This window comes from Miniopterus natalensis, chromosome 13 (genome assembly GCF_054644295.1).
Source record: "Miniopterus natalensis isolate mMinNat1 chromosome 13, mMinNat1.hap1, whole genome shotgun sequence".
NCBI classification, from domain to species: domain Eukaryota; kingdom Metazoa; phylum Chordata; class Mammalia; order Chiroptera; family Miniopteridae; genus Miniopterus; species Miniopterus natalensis.
The window spans coordinates 26,017,742-26,042,552 of record NC_142093.1 but is presented as its reverse complement, the minus strand read 5'-3'; the positions used below and the strand labels follow the sequence as shown (position 1 = coordinate 26,042,552).

Here is a 24,811-nt window from a genome sequence, read left to right as displayed (position 1 = left end):
AGGGAAAAAAGTTGACATTATTAGCTATTTAATTAAATGTACATGAATGTGGTATTGTCATCTTCATTTAAGTGGTAAATTTGGTAATCATAGAAATTTGATGGGTAGATATCTTGAAAACATACCTCTGTACATACAACTTTTACACATAAGCCTTACTCTTGGTAGAAGCTATTTTTCCATAAACATAAGATGCTTTGTGGGCTAAATTTTAACACTCATTGCTTTTCTTACTGTGTTCAGCACATAGTAGGTACACAATAAATACATAGCTGCAGTCTTTGTTCTGGGAAGGCCACACTCTCCTCTACCAATTGTACCCTAAATTTTGTTCCTGTGATAACTAAATAAATATTTCTGTCGTCCCCTTCAGTGTGGAGGAAGATCTCCTCTCCATTATTTCCGTCTTTGCACGTCTCTTCCAAATATTCTGGCTGAAAGAATTCATTTTATTGCACCCAGTGAAATAGATCCCAGGGCAGCAATGATAAAATATTTTAATGCATTGGGTGCTTAGCGAACCTGTTTGAAAACAAAACTCTTTTTAAAGTAAGATGATAATTTACTGACATCGCCACCATAAAGCAAAAATTGGAACACTTACCAAAGGTGATGATGACTTTATTCTTAGTGCTGTGAGACTTATATTCACGCTGGGGGGAAAAGAAGGGGTCTTTCCACGATGCTCGGTACTGTGACAGCCCCTAGAAGTTGCTTGTTAAATAAGACTTGACTTCTATGGATGGAATCTATTATCTGTATTTTCTTGACATAACTGCTGGGGCTGATGGCCGTTCATCCATTAGTTACCATCTGTCACATGTGAACAGACCCGTTCCCCATGAATTTGATCTGTAGTGTCTTTGCTGCGGCTTTGCTGCACTGTGCTGTGTGACCCCCACATCTGCATGCGGCCCTTGTTTCAAAAACAAGTTGATATATGGTTGTGCTTCTTTCGGAAGCATCCAAAGTCAGTGTTTCCTACTAAACTATTTCTTAAAAACTGGCAGGAGGAAATAAAACCCCATTACATTCTATGCTTGTCCAACTCCATGGAAAAGGCAGGAATCTCCAGTTTGTCCTGAAACACCTGCTGGGAGATTTAATGAGTGTATTAAAAACTGAGCTGCTTTGATATTTCCTTAAAAAAAAAAAAAAGCAACTCTTTTGTCTTCCTTGAGAATGTGTGGTTGCAATATGTTATTTGCTTTGCCAATTTTTAAAAAATTTGGCCATAGTATAAATTTAACATTTTACTGATATGTCAACATAACAGACAGGGGAAGTCCACACTTCACAGATTTGGACTAATTGGTTTTGTGATTTGTTTTGTTTTGTTTTCCAGCTGGGACAACGTATATCTTTAGCAAAGGTGGTGGACAAATCACGTATAAGTGGCCTCCTAACGACCGGCCAAGCACGCGAGCAGACAGACTGGCCATTGGGTTTAGCACTGTTCAGAAAGAAGCCGTACTGGTGCGAGTGGACAGTTCTTCTGGCCTGGGGGACTACCTAGAGCTGCATATAGTAAGTACTTTTAAAATAAGGTTCAGCTTTTGCTTTTTACTGTTCGTTTTTTGTAAGTAACTTATAATTAGGTCTCTTGGACATTTTTTCCCTCAGCAACTGGTAGTTGGGTACAGAAAATATACATACACTCTAGAAGTAATAAGATCTATTACTACAATTGTTAAAAATGTTCTTTGTAATAGAAAATATTGTGTTTTTGTTTTAAGTGTAAATTCCTCTCAATTCACTGTTCACAAAGATTTATTTTTGCTGTGTTTTTAGTGACTTTAGGCGGACCTGACAAATTAGTAAAATAAGTTATCGCCCTGTAGATGCTATTTCATCTGGCTGGAAGCAGAGTGTTGTGATACTGGTGACATCAAAAGAGCTGGACCCAGCACCCTTATGTCTTTTCAGACATGCTATGGATGGGAGTAAAGGAAACTTTAAGGATATTTGGGGCTATGAAAGAAAATGGCAAAAACATTGTCTCCATGTCATCTTATACTCACTTTGAATCATAAGAATCAAGAAAATACAATGGATTCTTGCCATTTATATCCTGGGACTATTCTTTTTTTCTCCAAACTCTAAGCCTCCCCTAAGAATTTAGTCAGCACGTACGTAGTAGATAGCAAATAACAGTTTATAAATAAAAAGCTTTCTTTACCTTTTAAAGTTGCCATAACTGACTATAGCTTAGCAGCCCTTCCCTACATCTCTGCGTTGTTACCAATTTATATGGTTGCAGCTCTTCATCTCGTCACTTCCTTGCAATATTTGCAAAGAAGCACATGCAGGCTTTCATTGTTTAGAGATGTTAATATTTTACTGATATATCAAAGGAAGAACCATAAGAAAATGTGTCACATGTTTAAAAACTGCAGAGGTTTCTTATCATTACAGTTCTGTTCTAAAGTCTATCTTCTGGAAAGTTCCAGAAGCATAGAAAACTCTTCATCTCCCTTTTAATCCTTGAGGTATAGTTTATCCCTCTGCCTCATGGGATTATGTAAATTTGTTTTGTTTTGTTTTTGTCTATCCCTCTAAATTCTCCTTTTACTAGTACCTGTGCCTCAAAGGATGTTTGATTAGGTCAACATGCTCTTTCCTGTTAGAAACTAACCTTCGGGCATTCATCTAAAATGATTAGGAAAATCACCAAACACCAAAATATGTTATCACAGGCTTCTGCAGGGCCTTAGTTTTCAACATTTTATTTATTGTACTTCTTAACCCTTTCACCTTTTCACCCAGTCCCCAATCCATCAGTTTGTTCTTTGGCAACCATCAGTTTGGCAACCATCAGTTTGTTCTTTGTGTCTATGAGTTTGTTTTATTTTCTTAATCTTAGTTTTCCATTATATTTCTAGAATTTCAAATACGCTGAGTAGGGGGTTTACTCTGACCACAAGTGGAATTCATTGTTATTCTTGGTAAGATAAAAAACACACTTCATCACGACCATTATTGAACCGTTTTAAATTTTCCATTCAAAATGCAGTTGTCAAAATGGGAACTCTGGGAAAGTAATTTCAGCTGCCTTTCAGCAAATGTCTAACAATCAAAACTGAAAGCATCTGGATTTTTATGGTGGTATAAATAAATGATCAGTTGAGATAAACTTAACTAGTGCAGTAAGGAATCTTGCTGTTTAGAGTAATCTCAACTTTCTAAATGCATTTGCTCCATTCTGATTTAAGAGCGTCGCTACTGCAATAAACAAATAAGTAAATAAATAAAAATGAGAACAAGAGCTTTTCCTCCTGAAAGAAATTACTTATTGATCTATAACCAATTACACATTTACCCTGTGAAAAGGTTTTACAATGATCACTCTCAAATCATAAGGGGCCATATTATTAAATTGCTCAAACCACTGTTGTTCATTTTATGGTCAAAGAGTTCTAGTCTACAAGAATGGATTTTTCTTTCCAATTCTCATCACATGTGGGCTTAAAGTCCTTCTATACATAAAGGGTGGACTTTCTAGGTGTTCATACCAGCCCGGGACCTCCCACAGCTCCTTTGCTGCCCCCTTTCTTTCTGAACCTCCTCTCTTGGTCTTGCCTAGCCAGTCGCTTTGAGCTCAGTATTTGCCTCCACACGCTCTTCCTCTTGAATTCACTCTCCCCAAACTCTCCTTTGATCTAAAAGCATGCCCTTGACTGGGAAATGGAAAATGGACACTGGTTTCCTGGCTTACCAAACATCCGGGATGGCTAGCCCTACTTACTCCTGTATCAACTACTAGTACCCAGTTTTAGTCCAAATCTGGCAAACTAAAACTTTCTATCTCCCTCCTTTTTCTCTCTTTGCCTACAAGTGATGACTCAACACATTGCTTATATGGAGACAATGAGATTATTTAGGTACCTTTGAATTTATCCTGATTTTCTCTGAATCATTTCTTTTACTTTTTTCAAGATTGAAAATTTTTATTTACTTACATACTTATTTATTGTATTTTATTTACTTTATTTTCCCCATCGCCATTTATTCCCTCTATGCCCTCTTCCACCTCCACCCACCCCTCAAGTATAGATTATTATTGTTCTTTGATTTTGTGTTATGAATTAAACTGATTGAGCCCTAGCCAGCTTGGCTTAGTGGCTAGAGCGTCAGCCTGTGGACCTAAGGGTCCTGGGTTCGATTCCAGCTAAGGGCACGTACCTCGGTTGCAAGCTCCATCCAATCAGTGTGTCTCTTTCACATTGATATTTCTCTCTTTCTCTCTCTTCCTTCCACTCTTTCTAAAAAGTGATAGAAAAAATATCCTCTTGTGAAGATTAAAAAAAATTAAACTGATTGATATCATAGATGGTGTGTTTTAATTAAAAAGTTAGAAGTTTAAGTTATCTATGAAACCTCCAGGAAAATTTCTGTAAACCTTCAAGGTCAGCCAAGTATAAACCATGTACTGACTTTATTTAAAAATGATGTTTCCACCATTAATTAATAGAATTAACCAATAAGCTGGAAAGTTGATAGAACACACTATAAGGTGACCCAATGTTGCCAAAACGTGTAACGCCATTTCAGGTAGTTAGCTTTTAAAGTCTGCTTGGCATGGAATGCCCATGGAGATGTTAACATTTCATTCACATTGTTTATCATCCTGTTTTTCCCCAAAATGATGTTTGATTTTACTGCAAAATATAATCATATTTAAATTTTGATTAACTGGACTCTAAAGATATAATAACTTGGAATGAAAAATAATTTTTGACTCAGGTGGCCTAGTTTATATAAATATATTTTTGTCACATTAATATTGCTACTGCTTCCCTCAGAGCCATATGATACTGCTGTTGAAATTTGCAGGGTTTCAGAAGGGGATTAAGGGAAGATTAGGACACAAGTGAGGAACAATTAGCTTAGTGCTTAGAAAACAAGTGCTCAATAAATGTTTTCTGAAATAATAAATGAATTATATATGCAAAATATTATGGCTTAGGCTCAGTATAGGCTCTTAGCTTTTCAGTAGTCAAAGTGAAGTTACACAATTTCTATACACCTTTGAGAAAGTCAGCTAACTTCTTGTTTACAATACAGAAAAAGTGTAACGATAGCTTTATTGTTGAAAAGTTGCGTGTTTTATTGAGTTGTTTGCTGAATCTTTACTTAAGAAATAATTATGGTGTTTGATTATTTAAGGAAAGTATATGGTGAGGAATTTTTTTTGATGAATGATTATCTTTCCTTAAAAATCACTGTATTTATTATTGTAACTCACTTTTATCATAAATTGTTCTCTACCCATTTCATATCTGTCCATTATTTTCAAATAGAAATAAGCTTTCTGATGGCACACGACATAATTTATAATAACGATTATTAATAAGAAAAATAATATAATACAGAAATGTGGCTTCTTACTATTTATCTCAGTACATGCTAGAAGGCTGTCCAGAAATATTTTCTGAGCAATTAATATGGCCCAAGTCTATGTCAGGCCCTGTGCATACAAAAATCAACCAGTTCACTACTTAGTACTTATTTCAATAAATATTTGTTGGATGAATGAATGAACCAGTCAGATGGTATCTTGGTCAACAGGTTGCTTAGATTATGTACAGTAAACATTGTACTTTGTCCCTAAGTGGCTAATTTTCTTGACTATCCCTCCATTGTGGTACATCTTTATTAACTTTCTTATCTGCATAGTATTTGTAAGAACAGGGACAAATGATAGGTTTTTAAGATAAAAAATATAAAGAGGAGTGTAAACCATAAAGTGTTATTATGTACATTTAAGTTCGTAATGTTGAGAATTATTTAATCAACACTGAATAATTTCTTAAAATCAAAAACCAAAACATTAAATTCATGTTTAAACATATTTTCTAAGCTATATAATTTTTAAACACATTTTCTAAGCTGTGTCCAATGTTGTCAGTCTAGAGGAAGCATCTCCTATACTGCAGCTTGTTTATGTTAACTGGAGGTTACTTAACCCCCCTCTGATTTACAGAAGAAAACCACTGCCGATGTGTGCTCACTCGCTGCCAGGAATATTAACATGTGCTTTGCTTCTGACCAGAGGAAATCTGTGGAGGGTGGAGGAAAGGATGAGTCAAAAAGTGTTTTGTGAAATTCTTTCATCTTGGGAGCATAAAAGAGCATTGCAAATTTGATTAGTGAATTGTTGGACATATTTGCCTTAAGTGTTTCTTCTTTGTACTTTGCTGAGCTGGAAGCCTTATTTTTACAACAAGCTCTTAATTGATTTTGACTTAGAAATACACCTTTTGATCAGCAGGTTTAGTATAGGCTAGAAGCATAGTGTATTTATAGTAAATATTTCATGTCCCCAAATAACTTATTGGCGACACGTCAAATATTCCTCATCTCTCTGTGCCTGTCTACATTTTACACTACTTATCTTACCTCTGTATTACAATTAAACTAAGAAACATTTTTTATTTAAAGTCAGTATCTATACATGGGTGCACACCGATATCAACAAGATAAAACCCAGTTATTCCCTTGTAGGCTTTTCTTGATGTTTAATTATGTTCCAAAGAAATATTCTTTCTAACCAACAGATTTCCATACTTTAAGAGTTCCACTTTGTGTCATCTTTAAATCCAAGCCTGTACATCGCATACAATAGATATTTTATTTTGTTTTTTTGATTCTTACAGGAACTAGAGAACCCGTGGCCTCTTTGATTAGGATTTTAAAAGAATGACTAAAATAACTTACTGTCACCATGTTTCCTAAAATTCTTGTTCAAGTTCTTAACATGAAGTATGCAAGTTATCTTTGGAGAAAATGGGAGAAGTGCTGGTCACATTTCTATCAGCTGAGTGCTATCCAGGTTCCTTGATACGGTTTCTATTTGAGAGAGGGGTGAGGTCAAGTGAATCAATATAAACTCCTCCTTTCTTGGAAGGTGATTCATTTCTCGTTTTCTAATTCACCTTCATTGTATCAGTAATTCTCTGAATTTGGTTTCTAGATCTCAGGAATTATTTCCTTCTTTGAAATTCTGTAGCTGCAAAATTAAATGAAAGAGATCAAAACAACTATCTCTAACCTGCATCTTCCCAGTTCATGTATTTATCGCTTAGGCACTTATCTTCCTGTCTCTATTCTGAATACTTCCCAATCCATTTTATATACTTATGTTAGGTTAATTTGCAAGAATGCTTCTTTGATTCTGGCATTCTTTTGTTAAAACACATTGATGCTTCCCAATTATGTACAGGTAAAGGCATATTTTATGCATAACATTTCATGTCTTCAACATTCTGATCTGAATTTCCCCTTTCAGGTCCATTTTCTCACAATTCTATACTTATCTTTCCAATCCAGTGAAATTTATTAATTCCTTTTTAAATAAACCTCTTGTAATTTCTCTATTTCTAATTCTGCCTTGGAGGTCTCCTCTCACTCTCTCTCACTATCTAGATTTTGTTCTCTCTTTAAACATTGAGTAGGGGTTGGCCCTGGGAGCTTGGGGCCTCTTGAGCTAGCAGAAGGAAATCTAGGACTCAGGCATCTTTTGGAAAGAGATGTTGAAACAATGCCCAGGGCATTGCTTAGGTAGAGAAAATCTTAGCTTCTGCTCCAATATATGAACACTACTCTTCTTGATCCATTGCTTTGTGGTAGACCCCAAGCTATTTTACAGAATAGCTTCATATCAATTTTAAGTTATCTAGAATTGGATTGCAATAACAAATCCTCTTTTCAATGCTATGAAAACAAGAGACTTTGTTGAATCATTTCTAACTACTGATTATACCACCATTTTATCTATTATTTTTCAAAAGCCTACCTTCAAGAAATATCTCCTTTGGTCAACTCAACACATTATTATTGATCACATATAGTGCAGTTCACACTATTAATTGTCTTTTTCTGTGAAAAAATTTCCCCACAATTTAGCAGCTTAAAACAGCAAACATTCATAATCTCTAAAGGCTCAATAATCCAGAAGCAGCTGAGCTAGGTTATTAAGAGATTCCCAGGAGAGACATGACTAAGATCTCCCTGGTCAGAACATATCTGATATGTTCATTCTTATGATCCAGTCAGAGTCTGCATGTTTTAGGAAGAAATTGTGATCAACAATGGAAGCATAGCCTCACAGATTATGAGAGTAATAGAGACATTGCTTGAGGATTAGGAACTAGTTTGGGGAATGCATACTGAAAAGGAGTCATTTGTACACTGATCAGGAAAACTATTTTTTATTGCATAAAACATACTGAAAGTCATAAGCAAAGTGCATGGCAGTAATAGATAAAAATGCCGACAGTATACCAGACATGTCAGCCAAAGATCAGGAAATGAGATGAAAGGGACACTGTGGCATTGGCATCCTCCTAAGCTGACGCCGGGCCACTCCTGGCAGAGGCCGTTCATTTCAACAAAGAAGGAAATGACTTGGGTGAATATACAAGGGGAAACTCAAGTTAAAAGTAGGCATAAATAATCCACATTTTAAATCAGGAGCAAATAACTGGAGATAATTTTTAGTGGGTCTGAGAAAATTCTTTTGATGAAACAAACATTTTCAGAGCTGTGAAATGCAATTTGCGTTTTCTTTAGGAGCTTACATTAAGAATATGGGGGAGGAACACACTTTCCCCTACCCTCAAGTTTCTTCTGGCTGGTCTAATAATTAAATAGATATGAGACAGATTAGCAAGAGAAAACCAAGTTGAATACACGCATATGTATGGGAACCCCACATACATGGGTGACTCAGATACCCCACATGCATGAGAGGGTCAGAGACAGAAAGGGAATTCTGGGTATGTAAGATATTCTGAGCTAGGGAGATAGGGTGACTTGGGGGGCTTCAAAAGGTCATTGCAGAGTGATAAAAAGAGTAGATGTTTAGTAAAGAGAAGTTTGTCCTGCCCTGTAGATAGGCCAAAAGAGATTCTCTCTGATAATTTCCAATTTGGGACAAGGCCCCTAATTCATGTTCTTCCAGGTAATCAAGGAGTGGGGTTAGAAGTTTCTCTTGAGCCTGCAGCTAAACTTGCCTTTAGCTGAAAACAATCTCTATACCACAGAGGCTTATCTTGGGGTGAGTCATTCTTGGTCCCCACAGGAGGCAATATGCTGCACCTGGGGATTCCTAGGTCAACAAGACAGGAGGCCTCTGCCCTCCTGGAGACTAGCTGGATGAGCTGTTTAACCTCTCTGCCTACAAAGCATAGCCCTGGAAGAACACACGGCAGTTAGGCTTCTGAGGAGACGTTTTATTTGTGGGCTCTTCCTATTAAAAAACAAACACTTCCTCCTGAACCTACCCTTTAAGAGTCTTCCTGCCCAAACGGGGATGGAAATACAAGATTGGCAGACCAAAAAAGATCTTGGTAAAAGGCCAAAATTTAATTAATTATTAGGACTTTTTGGTCTGTGGAAATATGTTAATCTTAATATTCCTAAAATACTATGAATTTTAGCTAGCAAATGAGACTGCTCACTTACAAATACACATCTCCAGCCCTGACTTTCCTCTGATCCTCATACCAGCGTTTCCAAGGGCTTGCTCAGTCATCATCTCCACCTGAATGTCTCAGGTGCTCTTCAAACTTACCACGCCAGAAGCTGATCTCATAGTCTCTGGAGCTCATGTCCATCTACACAATTACAGATTAAACACTTGACATGTTTCCTATGCTTACCTTTATGTCCCAACATTTCTCACCAGATTCCAGAAATGTCTCTCAGTCAGCACGATCCAATAGAAATATAATGTGACCCATGCATATAATTTTAAATTTTCTAGTAGTCACATTAAAAAAGGGAATAAACTCAGATAAATGAACTTTCAATATGTTTTCTTTAACTCAATCTAAAATATTTTCATTTCAACATATAATCAATATAAATTTTATTATTTTATTTGAGGTAAAATTGTTGTATAACATATTAGTTGCAGGTGTACAACGTAATTTGTTTTTTGTATACACTACAAAGTGATCATCGCAGTAAGTCTAGTTACCATCCGTCACCATATAATTGACCCCGTTCACCCATTTTACCCACAGTCCAACTGCCTTCTTCTCTAAAAACCACCAGCCTTTGAGCCTTGCTTGTTTCTTATTTTTTAAATTTCAAATATTATCTGTCTTTCTCTGTCTCGCTCATTTCACTTACTATAATACCTTCAAGGTCCATTCATGTTGAAACAAATGGCAAGATTTTATTTCTTATGACTGAATAGTATTCTCTTTTATATGTATATATGACATCTTTATCCATGTATCTAAATGGACATTTAGGTTGTTTCCATATCTCGGTTGTAAATAATGCTGCAATGAAAATAGGGGTGCATACTTCTTTTTAAATTAGTGTTTTTATTTGCTTCAGATAAATAGCCAGAAGAAGAATAACTGGATCATATGATATTTATACCAATAATGAAGTGACAGCAAAAATAGAACTTCAAAGTGCCTTTGTCCATGTTCATTTCTCCCTTTGAAATATCCCTACTTCCTCCTACTCCTACCTCCCCTCTCCGCCTTCCCAGTCTGGCACATTTTTATTTATCTTCAACCATATATTTCATATATTTGTGAAGCTTTCCTTGGCCCCCTAGGGCAAAACCAGTCATATCCTTGTCGGTAGTCTTATAGCACTTTGTTCTTAATTCTCTTATATGCTTACCTTGCTCATAGCTATTTCATCGGGTGCCCTTCCACCTCATTACACTGTGAACCCTTCAAGGTCAGTGGCCGTGTGTTATATCTCTGTATGCCTTAGCCTTTTCAGACACTAGCCCCGTAGTCATTAGCACGTGATAAATGTGTGTCGATGAAGGAGCGCATGTGCGGGTAAACGGAGCCTTTGCTCTTGGCTGGAGGCCTCCCTTTCCCTCCTGCTGGTAACTGTCCACTGCAGCCAGCAGCTCCCATGAGGAGCCCTCTGCTCGGACAGTGTGAGGCGGACCCCGAAGGATGGTGGTGAGAGCGTGTGACACTCTCCTGAGGCTCCTCTCGTACAGCCTCGGGGGCTCACGCACTCTAGGCGGCCCGAGGGCTGGGGCCGGCAGGCAGGGGCCCCTGTCGCCGTGGGGGCTTCTGCGGGAAGGAAGAGCAGCTCCAGCGCCTGGCTCAGTCAAGCCAGACAGGAGGCCCCGCTCCGAGGTTCACTCTCGGTGCTCTTCTGAGCCGCCGTCTCTGTTGTTTTGGGTCCTTACATAAAAACATCTGTGGTACGTGTCCCCGCTTTCTGACTTGATGGGAAGAAATGAATCCAGTTGGAGAAGGAAAGGAAAAAGCAAAGTCCCCCTGTGGTAATCAGTCCTAATCGGATGAGGGTTTTGATCTGCAATCAATCTAGACTGCCCTGGCAATTTGTCTGTCCTGTTTTTCTTTTCTCTTACTCTGCCGACCTCTGACTTGCTTCAATGATGGAGATGAAATCGAATCTTCGTTTATTAAAGGACTTTGTAAAAAGTGGTTTAATTAATATATATCTTCAGTGCTTGAAAGTACCAACAGTTAATTATTTTAAGTAGAGTTAATCTCCCCCTCTGAAGTCAGGCTTACTCTATTCATTCGCTTAGTAAAAACAATAACTAAACAGCACTATTTAGCATGTACTGAGTGCTTACGATGGACAGCACACTGATCTAAACACTTTGCATAAAAATTATATTTCATTTAGTATTCACAGCCCATTGAGGTATGAATTATTCCTTCAATTTGACAGATAAGAAAACTGCATTTTAAAGTAATTGACACAAATCACGTAGGTAGTAAGTAACTGTGTCTGGATTTGAACCAGTTCTATCAGACTTAAAGCTTTTTGGGGTGTGTTTTTAATAAAAGAAAATTTCAGGTTAGCCAAGCTACTTTTTCAAAACACCTTACAATCCATGCCGATCCTAAGTCAATGAATCTTTACTGTGTGCTGTGCATGAGCTTCCTTAAGCATGGGTACGAGCTGAAACTCAGTGTCCCTCAACAGAAATGTACTAAACAACAGAGTGCCATGGCGCAGAATGTGGGGTTTTGTATAAAAATTCATTTAATGGATGGAATTATAGGTATCATTGCTATTTTTTAAGTTCTGCTTAAATGTAGGGCTAAACTAATACTGCTGTGTGCAACATTATCGGCCGTAGGTGGATATGAATATAAAAATAACCTGCAGTACTCTGGAAACTGGCTGGAGCAGCAGCTTTCAGCCTTTCCCCAGGTTTTAAAGCTTCTGCATGAAGCCGAGACAGCTTGACCTACTTTTTTTTTTTTTTGCTGAAAGGCAGAGTAGAGTCTCTGTGTATCTCAGGATGTAAATGAGGGGGGAGAAAGGGAATTTGTCTGTGGCTTGTGTCTCTTGCTGATTGGACACCTTCCTGACAGAAGTGTTCAAAGGAAAAGTATGTCATCCTGTTCATTATTGTTAATTAGCAGTAAAAACAGGGCTTTGGGGCTTCGTGTCCCGCAGGACATCAGCAGAGAAATGGGGCTGAAATTTTAGCAGTTATATGTGGAGTAAGGTCAGGCCACCTGCCATGTAGGTTTTTGAAATAAGTTCATTTCACATTTAAAAGGCAAGCATTGCAGAGAAATTTCACATGGTAGAAAGAAAAGGCTGTAAATTCTACCCCCCCTCCCAATTGCGTAATTCAAGACCAGTGGTTAGTTGGTCATTTGTAACTGGCTGTAGTAAAAGGTGTTGGATAGATGAAGTGGCTGGGGGTATTTTTTGGTATTTGAAACTGCAACATAGATACTGTTCACTTTTATGCTAGTAACATACTCTAACTATCATCTTCATAATTAACTAGCTTTTCAGTGAGCTTTCTCCTCAATAGACTGTATTTCTATTATTTAACTTCTTTTTTTTTAGTTACTATCTTTTTGGGGGATTCTTCTGTGTAGACATAAACTGCATTTATAGATTAGTGATGCATAAAATTGGGTCCACAAGAACAATAATTTTTATAACAGGCTGCTCAGAGGGAGTTGAGTTTTATTTGTTAACCTAAGACTCTATTTACTTTCCAGAAAAAAAAAATACATTTTCTTAATAAATTTTATTTTTTTAGATCATAAAAGTACTTATTGACCAATTTAAATACAATGATTAGAATAAAAAATAAAACTTGCCTATAACATATCAACCTTTTCACTGTGATATCTAAAATTCTAATCTTTAATTTTATAGCATATACATATATCTTTTATTTATATGTGTAAATAGTTGAATATATCCTGATACACCTAAATGTTCTTCAAAAAGACAAAGTGTTTTTATATGACACCTACTATTCTGCCACGCGATTATTCTTATTTAATTCCTTTTGGACATGTTTCTACTCTGAGGATAAAATCTCATATTGACCTCGTAGCATCCTTTTGATGCATATACTACCCTTTATCAAACTATTTTTTTATTATGGGTATTTTAATTGCTTCAAAATTGTTATCATAACAAACTGATAAAAACCTTTTAATCTTGTAAAAATATTCTTTTACATGTGTGAAAATATTTTTCAGGAAGCTAATTTTCTATAAGCAGAACCACTACATTTATTGCAGAGTTGTCCTTCAAGAACATTGTCCTGTTGAACTCTCCCACCAGGGGGTATATAGAAATGTCACAAATGGGGGCGTTTTACTACAGAGACAACCTGGCCTTATTAGTGCTCGGACACTGAGCTCCACGGCGTGACTTGCCTTTCCGGCCTGTTTGATTTGAGTGCGTTTACATGTGATGACTACGCTGGCGTCGAGGCCATGCCCAACCCCCTTTAGCTTCGGTCGCAATTTCTCTCACATTCTGCGGCGCTCCCAGAACAGCAGTGGGCCGAGGAAGGGGAATGCCAAGAACACAGCGCTTCTGGGAAGGTGGTGGCTGCAGCTTTCTGGGACAGGCCGGCGGGCGAGGGGTTCATGTCCCAGCGGAGGCCGTGCTCATTCAGAGTCTGCCGTGCGTTCTTCGCCTTCTGCACAGCCCATAATTCTTAATTTCGCCCCTAGTCACTTCTGATTTTGATCATGTATCTCGGGAACTTGCACAGCGGCGGTGGAGTGTGACAGGCTTCTAAAGTATTAATATTGTCGACATTATTATGCTTAATCTTAATGCAACAAACAGGATAACAACAGCTGTGTTCTGCTATTAAGCCTTCAGTAAGGCCTAGAAGTCTTAGCTCTTGATGGCCCATTTCAACAACAGAGCTCTGGAGCTCGGAGTGGTGACATCAAGGGACTAACTCGTGTGGTGTGGCATTTGATAATGAATGGCTCAGATGAAACGGAAAGGAAGCTAGATGTTCAGAAGAGGAAAAAGATGTAGCTCCTAAAGTCTTTCAAACTCTACGTGTGATTATTTACTTGAGTCTTTCGCATCCATTGTGAGCTAAATCACAGCTGATGGAGCCACATTTAAATTTTGAGAACATTATGGTTAGCTTGCCAGTTTTTTTTGTTAGTGATACGTGACTCTGATTTAAGCATGTGAAATAGAACCGAAACGATAGTTTTTCTTTGAACTTTTAAAATTGTCTTCAAGGTGCTTCTGCCTTTGCATTTTGCTAATGAAAGGTAAATTAAAATATGTAGCTGTGGCGTTTAATAGGCACTGAGAATATTTGATAATGCCACAGCTGTCTATATCAAATTCACTAACATATTTAATAGCTGAACAGATGCTTTTTGCTATGGTAACACATGGTACTGAGCAGCAGGGAGTTCCATTTGACAAGTCAGTTTTTATTTTATTTCTTCATTCCCAAACCTTCTCTAATAATCCCAGATTTCAACGTGTTTTGATTTGTTAGGCAGCAAGCAGATAAGAGGGATTCTGTTCTCTGCTGTGTATTTCCAACAGGTTGTTTGGCTTCAAGATACAAAGCCCATGAGATTCTAAAATAAAAAAGCTGGACTAGATTAGGTGAAACACGCAACACACATAACTACACAACAATACATGTATGCAACACAAAATGTGTAGAATAGCCTCTTCAAGGAAACGCGGCAATGTGTCATGTGGTAGCATCAGGTTAGTAAGAAAAATCTAGCATCCAGCCTTTCATTAAGTATGAGTTAGGTGGTAAACAAGTTACTTAATTGTGATGGTTCGTGTATATATCTTTTAGTTGCCTTACGTAATGAGCAATAACTCTTGTCAGCAGAGATGCCCAAGGGAAATTGGGGTTGTTTGGCGTTACAAGATTTGCTCTCTGAGGATCTGTTCTTTGGAGCTTTCCATGAGCTATTTTCCAGTCTTTTAATTGCTTGTGTCTGGAAAAAAACACCTGATATACATTCTAAAGCTAAAATAAGATTAGTGTCTAGCGAATGTATTTTGAGATTCATAGAAAGATATGGAATTGATAATGGGCCATTTGAAATGGGTTTTACCAAAGATCCTGTACAGCTGTGTTGAAAATTGTAAAATTGTTGAAATTGGATACATCTTATCGAACTTCAAGGATTTCTGGTGAGGGTATTATACTAGCCTGGAATCGAAAATGTGAAAAAGATTGGCTCAGATCTCATGGAATATTCTAATGCAATTATCAGCTATGTCGACGAGACAAAGCAATTGTACTTCAAGGCATTCTGCACCCTTTTTGACCATCTCCTTTAGCAGGATTTGGTTAATTGTCTGCTAGGATCTGTTTAAGCACTGGTGGTGGTAGGCTTCTCCTGGCTCCATGGCTATTACGGATAATCTATCTTTGCTTCAACAATCCACACTAATCCAGTGAGTTTAGAAAGACCTCCCGGTCTGCATGACTGGGAGGATTAATTTATGTCCATTGCAGGAGTGGGGAACCGTTCTCCAGCTCGGACCTCTCTCAGTTGTCATGGTGAACCTCAGGAGGCTGTGGGTGGGGAGACGGGCTGATGATGTTTTCTGCTAGTGTGACTCTTACACACCCTAAGCCTGCCTGTAAGAAAATATCCCTACACATGTGATCACTTTGACCTCTGTTTTTTGGCTGAAATGACTGAGGAGCTGGACCATAGTGAGACAATAGTATAAGAGATTTACAAACTTTTAAAATTACAATTTACATTCAATATTATTTTGCATTAGTTTCAGGTGTACAGCATAGTGGTCAATCATAAACTTTACTAGCTTTGCGCGGGCTGCTCTCAGAACCGCACGCCCGGCTGCCAGGGTTGCACAGGTGACCCTGAGCCAGGCGCGGGGTGACAGGCGACCGGCACAGGCCCCCAGGATACAGCACTCCTGGCCACCCTGGGACGCGTTCCCTGGGTCCCCTGTCGTTATTGGCTCTGTCCTTCTTCATGGGCCTTTCTGAAAGGTGACCCACATTGAGAGTGGAACCCTATTTATAGAAGGGTTTTGTATAATTACATGCTTGGATAAAGAGTTTTAAAGGAAGTAGTTATGGGTCCAGCCAGATGAATGAAGGTCCTGTGATTTTGGGGGCTTCCCCAGGCTCCGTTTTTCCGCTCACCTGGCTGCACAACCGTTTCGCTGAGCACAGACACGGCAACGGCAGGGAATCCTGCTTCATATTTCCCCGTAGATACGATGTGCACGCTGGACATATGTTAAAAGATGATTTTTAAAGATATGTTTCAGAATAAATGTGCCACTTTTTAACCGGTCTTTGCTCTTCTTAACATTACCAAAAATTATTCTGTAAAATATATTTGTTGTGCTCACAATCAAGGATTGGGGAAAAAACCTGTGGGGAATATTAACAGTACTAGGAGGCATGTGAGTGCTGTATCTGTTTTGCTACAATAAGACTTCTGATCCCTTTCTAATTTCCATATTAATCTTCACTAGTAGCTGACCCAAGTGTTGTACCAGGACTGCCAGGAACATGACAAGGTCATTGCTTTTGACCCTTCAAGACATTCCGGAGAAACTGTTTTCAGCCACAACTTTTGGAAGCTGCAAACACATGAATTAAGTTCCGTCATAGACATTTCTTTACTGCCTAAAAATATTAGTGATGTTTCACAATATGTCCATATAATTTAGACCCGTGATTATTCTGGACTTCAATTTCCTGCTTTGAGGATAGCAGGTGCGTGTTTGGATTTATACCTGAATCTGAAAACCACATTTTGAAATCATGTTAACATGGTGCCATCGATCATTACAACCTGAGTTGCACTTTCCACTGTACAACATATGCAGAAAATTAGTGTGGCAATTGTGTTGTTCCCAAAGGCTGTGGCTTCCTGTGCTCAATAATGCACTCTGATTTTTTTTTTAAATGGCTTGAAAACAGAAAGCTAGGAACAAGAAAATGTCTTTATCATGTTTCAGTCTCTACTTATTTGCATTTAAAAAATGTAGGTCTTGCAGAATCTTGTCATTTGGTATCATGAAAATAAAAAGTAGATTCAAGGAGAGTAGTAATTCTCCTTTCTAATTCTGGCTTGTAAATGGTTAAGATATATGGCTTGAAACCTGCAATTTCAATCTATTTATGTAACTTAAACATCAAACTTAAAATTGGACCAGTTTTCCCATACCATGCTGCTATTTTAAAATAGAGCATCCAGATTGAATAAAATGTAATCAATATTATAATGTTTATAAGCATCGAAACAGTAAAAATCTCGGCATGATTTATGAATTCATTTGGCTTAAAGTATAAAAATACATCTTTTCTGATACCATCTTCTCTCTGTTTTCATTCCCTCTATTTTTTTTGTACATAGAAGCATATTTAGTTTCTTTAAATATTTAACCAATTTAATCTGAGATTTAGCCACATTCACTTATGAAATTAACTTTTACTTCTCAGTATTTATTGATAGGTGTTTTATTCTCTAAAGAGAATATTATTAAAATATTCAAATTACAAATTTAAACTGATTTCTAGTTTATTGTACCTAATATTGTAACTACTTTTAACTGCCTATTTCTATAACTCTTATTCCCCAAAAAGGATTGTTTATTGCTCTTAGCACCTAAACATGCTGAATATTAACTGGGAAGCAAGAAAAACTGTGCCAGTTATGTGCTTGCTAATATTTTCTTTGGAGAATTCACTTTTCATAAGGCATTATGGTTGGCGAAACTATAGGATCCATGCTGTTGAACTGAAGAATAGATAAAAGCGATTACCTACTAAATGATAGTTGGCCTGTGTAAGAATAATCCCTTGAATCAGATTGTGTTGATTCTCTGCTACTACTATTATGCATGTGATGATCTCACATTTTACATATTTTTATAGTTCAAAGAATTTTATGCATAATCTTAAAACAACTCCAACAGGTAGAGAAAGCAGTTTTTGTTGTGCATATTTCACAAAAAAAGGAAACTAAGGCCTGGACAGTTTAAATGACATGATTAGTAAGAGGATGAGCGATGACCTGAGTTCAGGTCATCTAATTTCAATCCAGTTACTTTTCTACCGTACTTTAATTTGTAAGTTAAATGCCCCCCCCTCCCCCAATACTCTTTGATTGAGACCATCTTAGTTAGGTAGAGGGAGCTGTAATATTCATACTCAATAGAGGTCATGTTAATAGGAATTGGATTCATTTGTTGACCTTGAAGAAGCACATTGACCTATATGATCTTTATTTATAACTAGTCTTTATTTAAAAATGTGCCTCAAGGGTATAATAAGGTTGTAAAATTCTTTGCTTTCAGAAATCCTTATAGTAACCTTTTTTTTTTAGTGCAAGACTTGAACAAGGCCTGCATGTTCAGTCAGATAGGGAAATGAGAGGATTGGCTTGGAGGTGAAATGTAAAGGGACAATAATGCCATAGTAAGAAAAAATAATAAGGAAGTACTCACCAGGAAGAATAATTCCAATAGTTGAAAGAATATAGCGAGGTAATTACATAAAAGAAGTATTATCTGAAATGAATTTTGCGAGAGTTACAGCCCCCTATCTCATTTCGTTGATGTGTAGAATTCAGATAATGCTCTGGCTGCACATCAATGACCTGGCCATACTAGAGTGAGCTGAGGCCTAGCTATGCTGCATATTTCATTTCACCTCACATCGGTTATAAAATCAGGTTCCTAACACTTTCTTGTGTACCTCACAGAATTATTCTGAAGATCCACTGAAACAGAGGATGTGAATGGGTTCTGGAACATTGAAAGCATCATAGTGCAACATAAAACACTGTGGTTTCCCAAAAGCATGCAAAGAAACAATTTCATTATCTTATCTTATTGTCAGCCTTTGTGAAGATATAATGTAGGATATATTATAACTTTTGCATAAAATCTTTAGAGATATTTTTGAAGAACTCTTCAGAAGAATCAGAAGAATTAAGCTTCTATATTTAAAAGCTGGAAGTGCCTGGAATAAAGGCTGCATTGCAATTATCCTAAAATATTATTTTATAGCTAGATAATGGTTTTTTTAATACCTGCTGAATTTCCTACGAATATTGTTGCTGGTGTTTGTAATAGTGATCTTAATGATGACATCATTCTTTTCCTAGGCAAAGTTATCTGATTATTTAATAATCTACCCATGCAATACTGAAAGTATGGAAAATAGCTGCAAGTTGCGTTGGAATGAGCTGAAAAGGTTTAGTCTTACAGATATGCTGATATATCTCTTATGCAAGATTATATATATATATATATTCTGGGAATATGTGTTCAGTGCTCGGCGAATCCCAAGCTTGTAAATTAGATCCTAAGGGGGCAGTTTAAGGGACAGGAAACATTAATAATGGATATAGAGTAGATTCAGTTTGCCGAAAAGAAAACATTTTAGTGTAATTCTGAAGATGTAGCAGGCCTTCATATTGATTTTCTTCATGAATGAGCAAAAAGAAATGCAGGATTTACAAGCAATGCAATTACAGCATATTCCTGAAATTGTCAAACATAGTATTTGTTAAATGAATGAAGAACAAAATAACCTGTCTTTCTTTTTCCTTTCCTTTTCTTAGTGAAGTCAAATTATTGCACCTCAATCAAGCGTGGTTGACTAAAAGATATTTAATATTTAGAACACACAGTGATAACATGTTATGTGTATAACTGATACTTCAGAAATTTGTCCACAGAAAAATATGCTGTACTGATGTTTTGAGTTAAACTTAAAATTTAATGTCCATTATGCTGTCATTTCATTGTGTATTTAGTACATAATAGTACACTTCATTAGAGCTTACAAATATGAAAGTCTTTCCAATGTATATGAAAATAGATATTCATTACACAGTTGTCATTTTTTTCTTTTGCTATTACACTAGAAATCATAACCATATTATATTTTTTATTAACTTCTAATATGGGAATTACAGATTTTATAATTCAGATTACTAGTTTCAATACAGAGGATAAATAATTTTGGGGATTCTATGAATATTTCCATTTTGACTACAAATAGTTGATCATTAAGTGTTATTTTACATTCTGATTTCCACATGTACTGTCAAATCTAGAAGACAAATACTCTGAACTAGAAATCAAAGTCTGATATAAATATAACATATGACTGTGTGCGTGTGATCCCTGAATCCATCTACCCATTTAGAAAGAGATTTTTAAGTAGTTCATATGGTTAACTGCAATATTGGTCTTTCTTTCTTAAGGTCTAAAATGGACCTTTCTCCGGCAATTTTCTTTCAGAATAGGTCTGCTTGAATCTAGTGGCCGCTTTTTAATTATTTTCAAATAGTTTAATATGTCCAAATTTTATTATCACAAGCTATTTAGAGAAATGAATAATGATAGTTGTTCAGAAGTTTTCTTTTTGATAGCCCTGGACTTATCGGTGCATTAATATTTGTTTGGCAATTTCTGATAATAACTATTCATCACACACACTTGATTAAGCCACTTGAACAGTATGTGCTTATGTGAAGCTCCTTATAGTTTATGAGGTACAGCCACAAGTTCCCGGTGTCTGAAAGCAATAACTAGAATGTTTTTAAGAGTTAAACATTTTTTATTTGAAAAGCATCTTAAAATAAGTTTATGATATTATATGAATGAAAATAAAATCATGGTTTCGATTGGGCTTTATATAATTTTATAGCTAGTAAATAACCTATTTTTTGCTACTCTTTTAAATACATATTTACCAAAGACATTTTATTTATAATCAGAACACCTGTGAAATGCATGTTCCTACTTGGCTGCAAAGGAATATTATTTTTAATTGTCCCAAAGGTATTATTATAATAAACATATACAGTGTACATATAAATTAGTACAAGGATCAATAAGTTTATTACTTTTACGAGATCCACTCAGTGATCACTATCAGTGATTATTCAAAATTACAGTGCATTTTATGCTAATTACAAAATTGTTACTGCTTTTTTGGTAATAGCTATGACCCATAGAAAACAATTCTAATTAGTACCAGTGAATGTAGATGCTACTAAATATTAATCAGATTTAACTATTTAGAATAATGCACTACCAATTTTCTTACTTTCAAAAATGCCGGTAAATTGAAATTAGAAGGTAAAGTTCATGTTTTTTTGAATAAACCAAACAAAGATGATGGTAAGATGTTCTTTATATAATAAATTGTCAATATTCATATCTTAAAGCATTTAAATAATTGGATGAAATGAGAAAACAACACAAGTCAATTTCCTTAGGCAAACGTTTACACAGGAACCTGTGACTGGGTCTCCTTGCCCAGGGTGGACTAGACCAATTTTGATTTGATTTTCTCCAAATTTGATTATCTTATTTGCCTGCAAGTGATAATATTTACCCAGCAAGTTATAATTTTCTGTTTGGATGGAAGAAGTAATATTAGAGAGCTGAAAGATAACATTAATAATATTGTGGAAACAGCATTATAATTCTTAGTACATAGAACATTAATAAAGTTGTGATAAAGTATTATAATTATTCATTAAAGCATGATTAGTAAATATACAGTGGTTACAAAGTGAATTGCTGCGGAGGCTTTAAGTACAACTAACATGTAAATCTGTGGTATTACTCATCTCACTCATTTTTAACTGGAACACCGTAACAATTTGAAAACACCAAATCACAGCTGTTATTTGGTTAATGAAACTAAATCAAATACCTGTTAGATATTTCCCGTATTTTTATTGAGTAATGTACATACTTCAGTGATTAAGAATGTAGGCATTGGACTCTGAGAGAACTGAATAGAAATTCCAAAAGACAGCGATTATGTTTGCTTAATTTAAGTACCTAACCCTTGGTCCTGACAAACAGCTGCTAGTGAAAGGCAGGCCCTGCCCTGGTTCCATGTCAGTTCTGTCCCCTGATGGCCCCGGCTGCCTGGACCAGCTGCTTCACTGGGCCCTTGGCTACGCTCTGCTCTCAGTCAAAATCGGGATGAAAGAGCACTGGGGCTTCTTGAGCGAAACCTGAGCAGACAAGCCCTGCTCTGAAGACCAAAAACAGAATGAGTGTCTGTCTCCCTGTTCGGCCAGACCTACAAGGAAGAGATGGAGTCCCTAAAAATCAGTCTTCAGATGTTACTGACCCATGGGGGTACTGTGACAGGGGAGCTTGATTTTCCAGCCTACACAATGGGTCTCAGGAATCTTGTGGGGGTAAAATGTGTCTGGTTGGGGTTTGGGAATAAACAGGATCTTCGGGAGAACCTCTATACTTCCATATATAGACTCTTTTCTTTCTCTCTCTCTCTCTTATTTATTTATTTATTTATTTATTTGAGAGTTGAATCCAAAATAGACGAGCACCAGGCACAAAAATACATCCTTTCTGTCCTGCTTGCCCTGTGGGGTTGGATGTCACAGGATACTATTGTGCCTGACTGGCCCTGGTGGCTGGTCATGGCACCAGTCAGCATGATAGATGGCCAAAACAATTAATGAATATAATTATATTATGTTAATGAATAAATTTAAATTATGGCTTTGATAGTTTCTACCTTTATGATCTTGGGTGACTTGATTTCTAAACCTCAGTCTTCTCATTTGTAAAATGAGGGCTCTAATATTATGTAGTATTTGAGTTAGACTGAAATGGAATGAATTAAGCCCTGAGAAGGACCTAGCATGGTGCCTGATGCACCATAAGTACTGAATAAATAGTAGCTTTTATCATCTTACAGGAATTCATGTTGAATTAGGTTCTCTGACATTTGTATATCAATCCTCAGTGCTCATAGGAACCATTGAGTTCCAGGTTAACTGCGCCTCTCAACCCGAGACGAATGGAACGCTAGCACTGCTAGGCTTTCTGCTAAACTTCTGTCTTTGTCAGGGAGCCGGAGCGCTCCAAGGGCTAAGGCTACAGAGATACTTAAGATTGTTTGCTCGTTTAGTGTTTAATTCACAGTCTTGTATCTTGGTCTTCTTTGGAGTGTGGGAATAGACTCTCATGCTTTTTGGACTTGAAGCTTGGGCCAGAACAATTTGGGATAAATAACTGGTGTACAGTAAAGTAAAATGTCACATTTACTGCAAAATTGAAATAGAAATTACATATAGTCTTTATATTAAATAGGGTGGGTTTGAGAAATCTAATCACCTTGTATATCTTATTAAGATAGGTAATTAAAGAGATGCAAACGTTTTCACATCAGGTGTGTTAACACAAGAATGTTAGCACATTTTGAAAGATAGCTCAGCTCGATTTTAAAAGAAAATACGGGTTAAAACCAAAAAGATTTGTGTTGTGGTCAAGTGTAACTGAATGTGTGATGTGCTTTTCCTTGTTGTCCTTCAGTGTATCTCAGACCAAAACTGAGAACCGTAGGTAAGTGGGACCTCCACATTCTAAGTCAGAGAGTGTCCGGGAGGTGACGTGGGCCACAGACCCTCCAGGCTTATGGGAAGGAGCCAGGGCCTTCCACCACCGCCTCCCCACTAAATCGAAATAAGAAGAAAATTGGGACAGATGGCTTTTTGGTGAATGTAATGTGCTTGAAGAAAAGCTGTCAGCCCCTTCTCCTAGCCATAATGTGACACGCTGTGAAGAGACTCAGAAGGATTAGCGATAACAGCCAGGTGAGGGGACCGGAGCCCTGTCTCCCTGCTCCGATGTCTGCTCTGTCGGTGAGCAGCCCGACGGAGGCGTGGCCGTGGGGCAGCCTGCACGCCCGCTCTGGTGTGGCGAGGGCGTCTCTCACTTGCTCACTGGGCACCTTAGAGAGCAGCTGGCATTGAGCCCGCGGGGCTGGCCCTGGGGGGGCCTGCGCGTTGGACGAGGGCACTCCCAGCCGCCCGAGTTCCTGGCTGAGATGTGAAGGTGCTGGGTGGCAACCCGGGCTCCCGCTGCGGGGCACTGCACTGCTCTTCGGAACACCGGCCTTTGGGCACCAGACACTGGCTTCCTCTAGCCGTTGCAGGCCAGAAAATCAGCCACAGCCAACCGAAGGATGACTAGAGCTGACCAGCTCCAGGAAGGAAAGGCTTGCCTTTGTCTCACCTCGTGTCTTAGAAGAAAGGGGAGGAGGTCTGTGGCACAGATCCAAGCCCAGAATTTTGTCCCCTTACCTGCATGGCTACACCCAGGGCCCTAACTTGTGCTGCATAAATAGCAGAGAGGAGCTTTGGAGTGGTTGAAAAGTGTTGAATGTGGGCCAAGACACTATTAAGAGAGATTTACTAAATGAGAAGGCTGATTCAGTATAGTAGCGATTGTAACAGTTATTGGAAGAAATTAAACCATTCATATTTGTTTATTGAATTTAGATACTTTAATAATCAGATGTTGTTGTAGAGAAAACTGGTACACTTGAAAGAACATAGCCTTTGAAGTCTAATTCTTTCTTCAGATTTAAGTTACTACATATACTAGATATGGCACTTTAAACGAATTATCTAACATATTTAATCCTCTGTTTTCTTATTGATAAAATTGCAATAATAATGCCAATATTTTTGAAGAAGACTAAGGGAAATAAAAAAAAATAAGCTAC

General features: G+C 37.3%; 1 protein-coding gene across 13 annotated transcripts in view; it reads left to right on the top strand.

Moving 5' to 3' along the window:
* Positions 1-24,811, top strand: part of NRXN1 (neurexin 1) — a 916,310-nt gene that overhangs the window by 662,186 nt on the left and 229,313 nt on the right. For all 13 annotated transcript variants that reach the window (XM_087823555.1, XM_087823549.1, XM_087823546.1 and 10 more), the window contains one exon: positions 1,346-1,527. In XM_087823555.1, the coding sequence (XP_087679681.1) occupies positions 1,346-1,527 (182 nt within the window). The remainder of the gene's footprint in view (positions 1-1,345; positions 1,528-24,811) is intronic.